Genomic DNA, 14,961 nt, shown 5'->3' with positions numbered 1-14,961 from the left:
TCAATCCAACTGGGATGCCTTGGCCCTGACATGTAGCTTAGGAGGAGTAACATGAAGCTCAGAATTTAGGGTGTATTCAATACTCCCAAATAACGTGGAATATTCCATACAAGAGTGAAGGAAAACCGGTACATTGCTTCGGTTGCTGCTATGGGACCGATCGTACTTTCACCGATGCATTAACTCGAGCTTCGACTCTTATACTTACTCTCATTCTTTCTAGATTTCTATTGATATTGAAAACGAGTATTGGTCAAGTGCCCCACAACCACTGATGAAGGATTCCTCGAAAAGTTAAGGATTAGTAATCTTTTTTAGAAATCGAATGGATTCAGTCTTGTTAAAGGCCGAAAAGCATGCACGCTCTAGTTTGACTGTTACATCCCCCTTTACCAGAAGAGTGAGGGACTCTCCTCTTCCGCGTTCTTATAGGGGGGTAGGGGACTTAAAGTTCAGTGGAATCACAAACCCCGTGGAATATTTGAGCCGCTTTAACACAGAAATGGAGGTATACCAAATTAATGACTTGACTAAGTACCGTCTACTGGCTGCTACACTAAGGGATAATGCCCACTAGTGGTTTAAGAGGCTTTCAGCTAACTCAATTAGGTCCTGGAGGCAAATGAGCGAAATGTTCATGTCCCAATTCCGGGCATCGGTAGCATACGCCCCACTTGCCAATACGCTGTAAAATATCAAGCAAAAGGATAATGAGACTTTAAACGAGTACCTGAAGCGTTTTAACGATGAAGTACCCAAACTGAGGAAAGCCTCAGAAGAGACTTATAAGAATTTTTTGATAGTCGGGGTTAAGCCAGGAACGGATTTCTGGAAAGAACTTCAACGGCAGAGCCAAGGACTCTAGCAGCCTTCTATGCCAAGACAGAGCCCCACAAGGTGGTGGAGTAATCTCTGGCTAAACTCAAAAGGGACAATAACCCAGGAGGCTCGGGAAATTGGGGAAAAATAGAAGGAATAGGTCCTATAGCCCCAAAGGAAGGGGGTATACTCGTAGAACCTCATATGGGATGACCCCGTATAGTGGAAACCAGACGGAGAAGTCAGAAAAGGATGATAAGAAAGCCCCAATTATGGTGAATACCACTGGCTCTCAAAGGAGCGCAAGTTATAAATATCCCGCCAAAAGAGAGGCTGCTAGGTATACGGAGTATACCCCCTTAACTGCCCCAATAGGGCATATCCTTGAAGTTGGGGAAAAAGTGGCATTTTTCGTAAACCAGCCCGAAATGGGCCGCCTGGAAGGAAGGATATGGCTCAATATTGTGCTTTCTATGATGCTAACGGACATGAGATGGCAGAATGTCATCACTTCAAGGACCACATAGATGATCTGATCAAAAAAGGGTTTCTGACGGAATTTGTAGCTGAAGAAGCTAAAAGGTATACAGATGATAAGGCGGGAAAGGAAGGGGAAAAAGGAAATCCCGAGAGACCCGTAAGGGCCAAAAACATCCATACTATCATCAGAGGTCCTTACATTGGGGGCTCAAGCCGAAATGCCATGAAAAATTATGCTCACGAGGCAAGGGGGCCAATCCTCACTAATGTCTGTAATCTGTCAGAGAGTCCTCCCAAGTACTTGAAGGGGGAATCAGGCGACATAACCTTCAGAGAGGCAGACGCCCGAAACGTGCATCACCCCCACAACGATGCCTTAGTCGTAAACGCTTTAATTGGAGGAGCTAATGTATACAGAATGTTGATGGATAATGGGAGTTCCATCAACATCCTAGCCTATAGCACTTACCGGAAAATAGGGCTAGTAGACAATGAATTATTACCCTGCTATAATGATGTGTACGGATTTACTGGTCCCCCGTGTTGGTGGTGGGGCGAATTAAATTTCCTGTTACCTTGGGAGAAGAGCCTCGGACAGCCACGCGAATCACTGAGTTTGTAGTGGTAAATGAAGATATCTCCTATAATGGGATTATTGGCAGACCCCTGCTAAGAGAAATGAGAATTATTACGTCCATTCATCACTTGAGAATTATTACGTCCATTCATCACTTCTCTATAAAATTCCCTACCCCTAATGGAATTGGATGGGTAAAGGGCTACCATGCAGACTCTAGGGAATGTTACAGCAGAGCTCTGCATATGGTTATGCGAGCAAGCACTACTAGAAAATCAGCATTAGACATCGCACATTAGATATCAGTCAGAAAAGTCACTGATGTTAAAAGCCTTTTTTACATCACATAAAAAAAAGTGATGTCTTTTTGGTATGTTTACATCAGCTTTTGAGTAAAGTGATGTCTAAGTTGTTCTTTTAAAAACTACGTCACATCAGTTAACATATAAACCGATGTCCAATTTCTTTTTAACATCGGTTGACATAATAACCGATGTCTAAGCTCAATTTTAAAAAATTAGAGCCCACTGCTTCTCCCTTTTGCTCCTCGCCCTTAGCCAAATTCCCCCCCCTTAGTATATTTCCCCATCCCGCCTATTCACTCATTCACTTTAATAACATTATAATATAAAATTAAAAATAAATCAAAATCAAAACAAAAACAAAAAATTACAATCTCCACAAAAACAAAAACTCATTCACCCATCCCCCCTTTCTCTCTCGACTGTTAAACCTAGAACTCTCAAATGTATGCTTACTGTCTTTCCCCCTTTCCGATTAGACCTTGAATCTCCAATTAAACCTTTCAATTTCTTCAACTTTCTAAACCTAGAACTCAATTGTTTCAATTTTTGTGACAGATTCGAAGATTAAGGAGTTAAGTGTGTTCATTGAAGTTTAAGGTGAGGAGTAGAGTTTCTTGGAGCTAAATCTTGTAGCTAAGGGTTTATTAAAGCTTAAATCTCGGAGCTAATTAAGTTGGATTTTGGTCTTGGAGTTTGTTGCTGTGTTTTTTGGGATTTTGGAGCTTGCTTTGTTAGGTATATTCTTCTTTACATATCTATTTATATATGTTTGGGCTGCATGTATATGTTTGTGTAGTTGTATGTATGCATGTGAAACTGAAATGTGTAGTTGTTGCATGTGTAGTTAAAATACGGATTTACATGTAATAACAAGTGCTTGTATATATTTGTGTTTGTGTTGTTTGTAAATTTATTTGTGTTTGGGGCTTGTCGTTGTAAATAGCATGGTTTATGAGTGAATATAGGAATTTTATATTGATTATACTAGGTAGTAAATGTACTATAGTATATAGTAAATTAATATGTTATTTGACAATCAGGTAGTTTGAGAATAGCATGGACAAATCTTGGATTTTCAAAGTTAGGGACACACTTGACTATGAAATCGGGGTTGAAGAGTTTTTGATATTTGCCGAGGAAAATGCTAATGATCCTAAAAGAATCCCCTTCCCCTGTAAAAGATGTGCTAACTTCAAAAAAATTGCAGTTAAGATTATCAGGGGACATTTATATGAAAATGGTTTTAGTCTGGGGTACCTTGATTGGATTTGGAATACACAAGGGTCTGCAAGTAGGTCATCAGTTAATAGAAATGCTCCGACCCCTGCATCTACGCCTGCCCCTGCACCTACGTCTTCCCGCGCACCGATACCTTCCCCTGGCCTTGCATCAGAAACAGTCAATGTTTGTGATGCTGCATATAATTCGAGTGAGTACAATAATGAGTCGTATCAGTTTAGGAGATTTGTGGCTGATGCTGAACAGCCTTTGTATGAGGGTAGTGAATGTATCAAGTTGGAGTCGATGCTAAAATTGCACAATTGGAAAGCTAGGTTCGGAATTAGTGATAGTGCCTTTAACGATTTGCTGTCTACCGTTGGCTCTCTCCTTCCTAAGGACAATGTGATGCCACCTAATGCATATGAAGCCAAGAAAACCTTATCCGACTTGGGCCTAGAATACATAAAATATCACTCATGTCCAAACAATTGCATACTGTATCGGGGGGTAAATGTTGATGCTTTCGAGTGTCCTAAGTGTCGTTTATCTCGCTGGAAGTTAGGAAATGATGGTAAAATAAGGATTAATGTTCCTGCTAAAGTAATGTGGTATTTTCCAATTATACCGAGATTCAAACGGATGTTTAAATCTCCTTCTACATCTGAACTAATGACCTGGCACTCAAAGCAGCGAATAGAAGACGGAAAGATGCGGCATCCAGCCGACTCTCCTTCTTGGAGAAATATCAACTATAGGTGGCCTGCCTTCGGTAGTGATGCACAAAATATTCGTTTGGCGTTGTCTGCAGATGGTATAAACCCACATACTAATGGTCTAACCAATAGATACTCTTGTTGGCCAATAGTATTAGTGACTTATAATCTTCCTCCGTGGTTATGTATGAAGAGGAAATTTATGATGCTAACAATTTTAGTTTCCGGTCCACATGAGCCTGCCAATGACATTGACGTATATTTACAGCCTTTAATCGATGATTTAAAGAAGTTGTGGGAAGAAGTTGAACCAAATGTTTATGATGCATACACCAAGTCATATTTCACTTTAAAAGCAATTTTATTGTGGACAATAAATGACTTTCCTGCATATGGAAATCTATCCGGATGCGTTAATAAAGGTTATATGTGTTGTCCAGTATGCGTTGATGATACAGTTGCCAAGTATTTAAGCCATAGAAGGAAGATGTGTTACCAAGGCCATCGGCGTTACTTGGCTAAGAATCATCCATATAGGAAGCAAAATGCCGCTTTTAATGGACAACAAGAATTAGGGCAGGCACGTCAACCTCTGTCTGGAGAAGAGGTTTTATTGCAGCAAGATAAAATTAAATTTCAGTTTGGGAAGGAAGTAAGGAAGTCAAAGAAGGTTGATTGTCCATGGAAGAAAAAGTGGGTTTTTTTCGAATTAGAATATTGGAAGTTTCACCATGTCCGTCATTGTTTAGATGTCATGCACGTCGAGAAGAACGTGTGTGATAGCTTGATCGACACACTACTAAATATGAAATCTAAGTCTAAAGATAGTGAAGCTTCTCATCTTGACATGATTGACATGGGGGTTAGGGCTGATCTAGCTCCACAAAAAGGAGAAAAAAAACCCTACTTACCCCCTTCGATTTTTAATTTGTCCAAGACAGAAAAAAAGAAAATGTTGTCATCGTTAATGCACATGAAACTTCCTTATGGACAATCGTCAAACATTAAAAAATGTGTTTCCATGGAAGAATTAAAGATGTTTGGGATGAAGTCCCACGACTGCCACATCTTACTCCAACAACTGCTTCCTATTGCAATTCGTGCGGTACTTCCAAAAAAAGTTAGGGTCACCGTAATTAGGTTGTGTTTCTTTTTTAATGCTTTGTGCAGCAAAGTTGTAGACGTATCGAAACTAGATAAATTGCAATCAGATGTAATAGTAACTTTGTGTGAGTTGGAAAAAATCTTTCTTGCATCATTTTTTGATATAATGATACATCTCATAGTGCACTTGGTTCGGGAATTACGGTTATGTGGGCCGGTATTTTATAGATGGATGTATGCATTTGAGAGGTTTAATAAGGTGTTGAAGAGTTACGTACGCAACCGTTATTACCCCGAAGGCTATATAGCTGAATGCTATCTGGGAGAAGAATCAGTAGAATTTTGCCAAGAGTTTGTCAAGCAAGCTTGCACCACTGCTGGTCTTCGTAAAGATGAAGGCAAGTTAAGTGGTCCATTATCTATTGTGACAATGAAATCAATCGATGAAAAAGAGCGGGATGAAGCTCATTTACATGTTCTTCTAAACAACATTGAAGTACAGCCATATATTTTGTAAGAATTTATTAATTTTGTGGTTGTTCAATTAATATATAAATTATATATTTACTGGCTAGTTAATGATTATATAATTTCCGTTAGAATGCATAAGGAGTATCTAGAGGGAATCCATCAAGGAAAAAAGAAAAGTGTTCATTGGCTCTTGAGAGAGCACAATCGCCTTTTTGCCGATTGGTTTCTAGAAAAAGTTAGTATTTTTATAGTTTCTGTTAGGACCCAATTTGTTTGTAGAAGGGGGGTTGAATGCAAACAATACCGTTTAATCGAATAAAATGCGGAATAAAAAGGTGAAACAAAATTCAAGTTAAATAAAACTTTTATTAAACTTGAAAGGTGTTACAACAACGATATCGGTTATAAGGGATTAATCTCAAATCAATTATTACAAATCTAGAATAAATTCGACATGAACTTTTTCTATTTTTGCAATGAAAAGATCAAATGGTAAATGCGATTTGAGATTAAGTTCTAGGGATTTTAATCCGCTAGATTGTTACACAAGAACAAGATAAATAATTCTAGTGGTTTGGATTTAACTTTACAATCTAGAATTTTGATCTTGAATAAAGCAGATGAAAAATGAAATAATTTGCTTTTGTTTCTGCTGTGTTCTTGACTTGTGTGTTCTATTTGATTGAATTGAATAATGTCTTCTGCTTTCTGTTGTTTAAGTAAACAAAACAATCCAGTTGAATCAGCAAGACTTTCGGCAAGACAATCAAATGAACTGGCATGACAATCCATTTGAACTGGTAGGACTTTCGGTGAGACTATCCTTTTGAACTAGCAAGACAATCCCAATAGCTAGCAAGACAATCAGAATGAACTAGCAAGACTTTCGGTATGACTATCAATTGTCATACCGATTGTCATAGTAGTTCAAATCATATTATCTTACTGAATTATTAATAGATTTTAATCTAATAACAATTCTGAAAATCCTTAATATTAATTCTGAATTAATTAATCAATTAATTCAATTAATCAATAAATTAATCTTTGCAGATATAATTTATTTTCTTAATTAAATTATTTGACTTAATTAATTAATAGAGAATTAATACTAATCTTGAGCAGCAACCATTCTTCTGAAAATCTTCTAAAAATTACTGTCAATTATGAATCAATTCCACCACTTCAATGTTGACACTCGATGTACTGTCTGGTTCATGAGTGACTAACTTCCGTGACGTTTCTTCAAGCCTTGACCTTGATACTCTTGATTTTCTTCAGACTAAATCCTTGTAATTAATTGATACCCTGACGAGATCTCTGTCACTTGATTAAATCCACAATCTTGATTTATATCACTGAGGCTTGATCAATTTCTTGAGCTTCTTCCAGTGAATTAAGTCTTCAAGTCTGTAGATGAATAATGTTTCTTAACCCTTTGACGGATGTTACTCTGTGAGATCTCTCTGACGATAGATCCACTATTTACTTATTACATTCTTATTTGAGTTGAGTTAAATCCTCGAATAAACAAATAGGCTATGGCATATGCCTTTCAATCTCCCCCTATTTGCTTGTTAGACAATAACAACAAATACCTAGAGGATAACTCAACTAACAAATAAGAAAAAGATATAAACAGTAATGCAAAGTAAATAGCAGAAAAGTTCTGCATTATATTTAACATTTTCCAGATTCCAAAAGAAATTTACAAGTGAATACAAGATAGATGTTCCTCTAGCCTGAACATACAACTACATTAGTCTATCTTGATTCATAAAGCTCTAATCATATTATATTGAGTTTTGAGCTAATTGACTTCAGTTGTCTTCTCTTCTGACTTCACCTTCTTCTAAATCTTGAAGCAACTCCTTGTCAAAGACACGATCCTTTTCTGAAGTGAAGCTTGCTGGTCTGACTGGTTGAACTCCAACTGACTTCAGCTTATTATTGAACTGATTGTACCTTTTAATATCCTTTTCACAATAAGCTTGAATCAAATCAGCAGCTTGAGTCTTCAACATGGATGAGTATCCAGCAGTTCTTAAATGATGTTCCATCCAAACCAGATGCTTAGCTGAGTAGTCTTTAAGAGATTGTACATCTAGCTGACAGATTTGAAGACAATCAGACTTAAAGAATCTCACCTGATGAGGATTGTTGACCACTTGAGGACTAGCCCTGCTGGCAAACTCTTTAAGCCTTTCTCGAAGAACTTCATTCAATTCTGAGCTTCTTTTTACTTTGTTGAGAAGAACCCAAATCTCTGACAGAGAACGATTCTCAAACAGATGAAGTGACACCTTGAAAGATCCTTCACTCTGACAATATACAAAAATGCTCATCTCATTTAGGGATCTGTCAAAAGCAGCTGTGATCCTTGAGACTTCAGCCTTGATAGCATTCATGTACATGTCATTGTTAGGATTTGAGATTTCCAGCTTGTCAAGAAGATGTAGGAACTGCCTATCATTGTTAGTGCTCAGCTGAGGCATATCAAGTACTCTCCTAGCTTCATCCCATTTTTCACCAATCTTCAGTCTGACATCTCTTCTCCTTTCTTGAGCCTTAATGTCATGAAGACGTTACTTTTGAAGAGTTTCTGTTCTTTGTATGTTTTTCCTCATGTCAATGATCTGGGAGACCTTTTTGAGTTCAGCTTCTTTTCTTTTCATCTCTGACTGCTGCTGCTGAAACTCTTTCTCAAAGATAGGATCCATTGTAGCTTCCTCTTCCCATTCTCCAAAATCACTTTCCTCTTCAGCTTCAAATAAACCATCTTTATCTTCCAAGACTGGTTCAGTGGGAATGTCAAAAATATCAAAGTCATCCTGTTTTCCACTGTAGTAGACATCATCAGCCTTTCCTTTGTCTCCAGCAGAGGTATCTTTTTCTTTTCCCTTTCCACTACTCCCTTTCTCCCCCCCTTAGTTGAGGGATCCTCTACTGACTTTCCTTTAGACCTTCCATGACCTCCATCACCTCTAGAGCCTGAGCATCCACCAGACGGCCCTTCAAAGTAAGTTCTTTGTTCTTTATTAGGGCAGTGAGAATTCTTGATCATGAAATACAAGTGTTTCATTCCTTCATTAAGATGTTCCATGCCCGTTTTCATCTTTAGAAATCTGGAGGAGTCCAGTGCATGATTCATTTCAACCAGGTCTTCAAGAGAAGTCATTCTTGTATGTAGAGAGCAGAAGTTAGAAATGTCATCAGCTGATAAAGTTGGAGTTTCCTGAATGGAATTGAGCTTTGGTATGACAGTAGTCTTGAGATCTGAGATATCATTCCTAATGAGTCCCAGCTGATTGTTGACAGAGGTGGAAGAAGAAGACCGTTCAACCACTTGTGCTTTGTATGATTTAGCTTCAGCTTGGCTTTTAGCAAGTTCTTCTTTTAAAGCAGCAATTTGAGCTAACAGGTTTTCAGTGTCTGTGTCTGTGTGTGCTCTCACCTGAATTTCACTCGTGTTTGGTTCACTAACCTCTCGTGCTTGTGTTTCTCTCAATATAATTGCTCGTGAGGAGTTTTCCTATTGTTGTTCTTCTGTACCTGCAGTTAAAATCACCCTAGCCTCTTCAAGAGAGGTCAGTGGTGGTGCAATGGAAATTCGCGAGTCCCGATCCTCAGTCAAACCTATCATTTCATGTGAAATAGATGTCTGAATTGCTTCAGGGATAGATTGACCGAGTTGCCCTCCACTTTCTCCAGATAAATCTGCGAGTGGAGAATCCCGTGAGGGAGCCAGAGGTGTTGGATCTGGGAGGGGAGAAAATGACTCTATTAAAGGTGGCTGAGAGTCAGATTTTCCCTCAGAAGCATGTGACTGCTCTTCTGCCGTAACTATGGCAGGCACTATAACAGACTCTATGTGCACTCCTCGCTCTGTGTCCTGAGTATCATCTACTGGTATGTATGGTTCTATTGTGAGTAATGGAATTGTGCTTAACTCAGTACAGGATGCCATGGCCCTATGGCGAATTTCAATAGATTCATCCTGTTGAGAGAATGTCTCTAGTAACTATTCATTGGCCATTTCAAAGTCCATGTCCTGTTGGGAGGACAAGGATGGGCTTTCAGATAGCTCAGTATATGTTCTTCTTTTCTTGGGAGGAGGCAGAGCTGAGGGTTCACTCACATTCAACAATACACTACTTCCTATTAACCTTCTGGGTAACATTTTAGACAGTGGGGGAGAGGTTGAGATAGGTTGTGACTCTGTGTTTGGCTCTATGACCTGGGATTGAAGCTGTGGTTCTACAACTTCATGGTCAGTCCTATCGACCACTGGGGGTCTTTCAACAGAAGTAGGAATGGAGTGAGAGTGAGGAATTACTACCTGTAATGGAAGAGCATCTGATGTTGGAGGAGCCTGGGTGGCTTGAACCACTGGAGGTTGAGGTTGCTGTTCATGACCGGGAAGATTGAAAATAGGTAAGGGAATATAAGTGGCCATGAAAGCAGATACAAGTACTGGAACTTGCATGAATTTGAAGGTTGTGTCTTGGCGGGTGTAAATCTTTTTGCTTACAGGAGGGGGTTCGGTTACTGCAGAGTTAGAAAAAAGGGCTTTGTGCTCAGGTGTGAGAAGATGATCTGCTATAAGCATGAGAAAACGAGCATAGTAACACGAGACCCTACGATTTTAGAATGATTCTGATATTAATTCTGTTTATTATAAATATTTATAAAAAATAGCTGCCATTGGATATTGGTTGTGATTTGGGCGGGCGAGGTTTTCATACTCAATCCTCTGCCTCGTTCAACTACCTATCCCGAGTTGGAAAAAGCAATATCAAGGTATTTGCATTTAATTTCGAGTGATTATTTTCATTATTGAGATATCAATCAATTTGTGTTATTGATACTGCTAAGATGACAGGGCTGTGATTGCATTCAATATTCAGGCCGGAAGGGGAAATAAAGCACCGACTATCAGATATGTTACCGTAAGAACCAGGGGCATTAATTTACTTATTAGTCAGAGTTTTTTCGGTTAGATAGGGGTATTAATTTACTTATTAATTGGTCTGAGTTTTTTGGATTAAATAGGGATGCCCCAAACAGCCCGGTGGAACTGAATGCGGCTATGTTGTTATGTGGTATATGAAAGAAATTGCCATGGATAATGAAATGACATTTGTCAAAAAGGTATATTTTTTTGCTTAATTCATTCTTGATATAACTGGTGTACATATAATTTGTGGTAGAATTCATTGTTACTAATTCCTGTGTGTTACACTTTTCAGTGGTCGAAAAAGAATCGAAAGGTAACTGTTGCCAAGGCTGAGTTGGACGAGGTTCGATGTGAGACTCTTAGCCATATCGAGTCCTTCTTATAAAAAGGCCTAATCTGCAGCTCCTTTATGTAGACTGAATTTGTAAGAATTTGTAAGAGCTACTAGTGGTTTTTAAATATAATGGGGGAACTTTAGTTGGTAAATTTCTGTTTGGGATGAACTATGTAAATGATCGATGGTGGATGTCTAGTACTTGCTATTGCAGTTATGTAGTTTGTTTGGATTATGAAGTTTGGTTGGTGGTGGATATATGTACATAATTGGTATAATCTATGGTAAATCAATGAATGTATGTTTGTTTTTGCGTTTGTTTTGGTTTGGTTAGTTTTGGAATGGTAAAATGGCAGTTGGTATGTTTTTAGATGACTCTTGTTTGGGTGTTGGGCACTTGATTGAAACAGGATATTCATGAATAAAAAAAATAAACAAACATCACTTCATGAACAAAATAACTGATGTAAAATGTAGTCAAATAAGACATTTCATTCAATAAACTGATGTCATAAGCAGGCACATATATCAGCTCACAAGAAATGACTGATGTAAAACAATATAATAGATATCACATTTTGAAAGAACTGATGTTAAACACACACAAAGACATCGGTTACATTAAAAAAAGAAAGGTACGACATCGCTTCTGATAAAAGACTGATGTAATATGTTAAGTTACACATCAGTTTAACAAGTTTTTCGATGTTAATGTATCATATTGCTTTATATGTGATAAGTTTAAAATGATATACATGACATATGAATGAATAACTGAAACCATAGTGAAGGTATACATTGAAGAAAAATACATCACATTGTTAAGAAAAATGATGTCTAAACTGTGTATAGACATCGGCTAATAAGTGATGTGTAATGCACCTACCTGTCTCATCGCATGCAAAGACATCGCTTGGATTTTAAATAGACATCGGCTAATAAGCGATGTCTATTGACAAATTTCTAGTAGTGAAGTAGGCATCTGTTTGATGGGGGTTTAAGTGAAGAGTGCTACCGATACTTGGAGCCGGCTAATGAGAAAAACAGAAATACCCCTCAAGAGTGGAAAGTGAAGTCAAAAAGGGAATCTTGTAATGCAATTATGATTGTGCAACATCCCGGTGAGGAGCCATACATGGATGTTGCCTCTTTTCAGGGGGTAGGTACCCATAAAGAAGTACTCTTGTTGGAGGCCCCAAAAATTGGGAAAGTCGCAGAAGTTATGGACCCCTGGTGGAGGGGGTAGTTGAAGAGGTCAATGACAGTGATTTTGAAAACCTTGATGCCAGTGATATTTTACCCGAGAAAGAGGAAACTAAAGAGGCTCAACCTGGGGTAGAAATAGACCTTGATCCTCGAATGCCGGAATCGAGTGAAAAGGCAGGTGTAGCTGAAGACACCGTCTCAGTTATGGTAGATGATTTTGATCCGACAAAGGAACTCAAAATTGGAAAACAGCTAAGTGCCGAATTGCACATAGCCCTGACATCGTTCTTGAAGAAGAACCTGGATGTCTTTGCATGGAGTCATTCTGACATGATAGGGGTGGATCCTAAAGTCATGTGTCACCATCTGAATATTGACCCTGACAAGAGGGCTATAAGGTAGAAAAGAAGGGCTATGAGTGGAGAAAGGGCTTCGGCTCTGAAAGAAGAAGTCGATCGACTATTGAAAGCCGGACTAGTAAGGGAATCATTCTACCCCATGTGGCTAGCGAATCCTGTCTTGGTTAAGAAGCCTAATGGAAAATGGCGTACATGTGTGGACTTCACTGATTTGAAATAGGCCTGCCCAAAAGATAGCTTCCCATTGCCTCGTATTGATCAGTTAGTGGATTCAACGGCAGGTCACGCCCTTCTGAGCTTCATGGATGTGTACTCGGGGTATAACCAAATCCCTATGTATGAGCCCAACCAAGAACATACATCCTTCATTATTTACAGAGGGCTATATTGTTATATTGGAATGCCCTTCGGTCTGGTTAATGTTGGGGCTACATATCAAAGGCTAGTCATTATGATGTTTAAGAATCAAATTGGGAAAACCATGGAGGTATACGTGGACGATATGTTAGTGAAGTCGAAGATGGCAAGGGATCATGTAATACACCTTTCAGAGATGTTTGACATATTAAGACAATTCAGGATGAAGCTAAACCCCCAGAAGTGCGTATTCGGGGTAGAGTCGGGGAAATTCTTGGAATTCATAGTGAACCACAGGGGTATTGAGGAAAACCCCGCTAAAATAAAGGCGCTATTAGAAATGAGATCCCCTCAGAACGTTCGAGTGGTGCAGAGCCTTACGGGGAGGATAGCGGCCTTAAACCGATTTGTCTCTAAGTCATCGGACAAATGCAAGGAGTTCTTCTCAGCTATAAAAAAGGGAAAGAACTTCGAGTAGACAGCCGAATGTGAAGAGGCCTTCACCAAAATCAAGGAACAGTTAGGGAATCCCCCATTGTTGTCTAAGCCCTTGGAGGGGGAAACCCTACTGCTGTACTTAGCTGTCTCAGACTATTCAATTAGTGCAGTATTGTCCGGGAAGATGAGCAAGTGCAATACCCTATCTATTACGTGAGCAAGAGACTATTGGACGCTGAGACCCGGTACACGAATATGGAAAAATTGGCCTATGCCCTAATTTTAGCCTCAAGGAAGTTGAGGCCGTATTTTCAAGCACATCGGGTGGAAGTCAGAACTTCATTTCCCCTAAGGCAGGTTATGCACAAACCTGAAGCTTCGGGAAGGATGATGAAATGGGCTGTCGAGCTGGGGCAATTTGATGTGGAGTATAATCCCAGGACTGCTATTAAGGGGCAAGCTTTGGCCGATTTCTTCCTGGAATTCCCCTCTTCGTGTGAAGTAAGTGGGAATGAATGCGCCACTGAATCAACACCTATGGAAATCCCCATGGAAAACTGCTCACCTTGGTGGACTTTATATGTTGATGGGGCTGTGAATGGGAATGGAGCAGGCTCGGGTATAGTGCGGGTTAGCCCTAAAGGGCATAAACTCCAAAGTTCTATTCACTTTGGCTTCAAGGCAACCAATAACGATGCTGAATACGAGGCACTAATAGTAGGATTAAAGCTGGCCCTCGAGAAGAAGGTTGAGAATCTCAATATGTTTAGTGATTCGATGCTAGTGGTTGGACATATCAAAGGAGGCTTTCAGGCTAGAGGCCCCCGTACCGACCTATATATGAGGGATGCACAAGAGCTGATGAGTAAATTCAAGGAAGTTAACCTGGAACAAATTCCCCGCGCACAAAATGCGAATGCAGATGCCTTGGCCAAACTAGGATCTTAAAGGGAGGCTACACTGTTGGGAGTAATACCCCTGGAGATCCAAAAGCAGCCTAGTATCTTTCAGGCTGAGGTCATGGGGGTAGAAGTCCAAAAGGAAGAGTCGTGCGTCACTACCATTTTGGACTATATCACAAAAGGAACACTCCCTGTGGACAAAGATGAGGCTAAGAGGGTTAAGTACAGGGAAGCAAGGTATGTTATCTACAATGAAAATCTGTACAAAAGGGGTTTTAACAGGCCTCTTTTGAGGTGTGTAGCTGGAGACGAATGTGACTACATTATGCGGGAGGTACATGGGGGTATTTGCGGGAACCATGCCGGAGGAACTTCTCTTGCCCATAAGATATTGAGACAGGGATATTACTGGCCAACTCTACAGAAAGACACCCATGAGTTCGCCCGCGCGTGTGATTGATGCCAAAGGTTTGCTAACCTAAATAGTAACCCTGCTGTACCTTTGAAACAAATAACTAGCCCTTGGCCCTTTGCTGTCTGGGGGATAGACCTGATTTGGGAATTACCTAAAGGAAAAGGCGGGGTAAAGTACGCTGTAGTAGCCGTTGATTATTTTACCAAGTGGGCAGAGGCTGAGCCATTGGCTACCATTACGGCAGCCAAGCTGAAGGAATTCATTTTTCGGGCCATTGTGTGCAGATTCGGGGTCCCTTATAAG

General features: G+C 39.6%; 3 protein-coding genes across 3 annotated transcripts; all 3 read left to right on the top strand.

The window, feature by feature from the left end:
- The first annotated feature begins 1,270 nt into the window (after window positions 1–1,270).
- On the top strand, window positions 1,271–1,921 carry LOC141698328 (uncharacterized). The gene has a single exon (XM_074503017.1). The coding sequence runs from the start codon at window positions 1,271–1,273 to the stop codon at window positions 1,919–1,921; it is 651 nt and encodes a 216-aa protein (XP_074359118.1).
- Window positions 1,922–3,237: 1,316 nt separating this feature from the next.
- On the top strand, window positions 3,238–12,589 carry LOC141698318 (uncharacterized). Its single transcript, XM_074503006.1, has 7 exons — window positions 3,238–5,732; window positions 10,389–10,490; window positions 10,573–10,639; window positions 10,743–10,841; window positions 10,940–10,997; window positions 11,316–11,325; window positions 12,271–12,589. The coding sequence occupies exons 1-7, from the start codon at window positions 3,238–3,240 to the stop codon at window positions 12,587–12,589; spliced, it is 3,150 nt and encodes a 1,049-aa protein (XP_074359107.1).
- A 1,007-nt stretch (window positions 12,590–13,596) lies between these two features.
- On the top strand, window positions 13,597–14,289 carry LOC141698308 (uncharacterized). Its single transcript, XM_074502981.1, has one exon. It carries the CDS (start codon window positions 13,597–13,599, stop codon window positions 14,287–14,289), a length of 693 nt encoding a protein of 230 aa, XP_074359082.1.
- Window positions 14,290–14,961: the final 672 nt, after the last annotated feature.

The sequence above is a fragment of the Apium graveolens genome, chromosome 2 (assembly GCF_009905375.1).
Source record: "Apium graveolens cultivar Ventura chromosome 2, ASM990537v1, whole genome shotgun sequence".
NCBI classification, from domain to species: domain Eukaryota; kingdom Viridiplantae; phylum Streptophyta; class Magnoliopsida; order Apiales; family Apiaceae; genus Apium; species Apium graveolens.
Note: the sequence above shows the minus strand (reverse complement) of the source record. Positions and strands in the feature narration are given on the sequence as shown.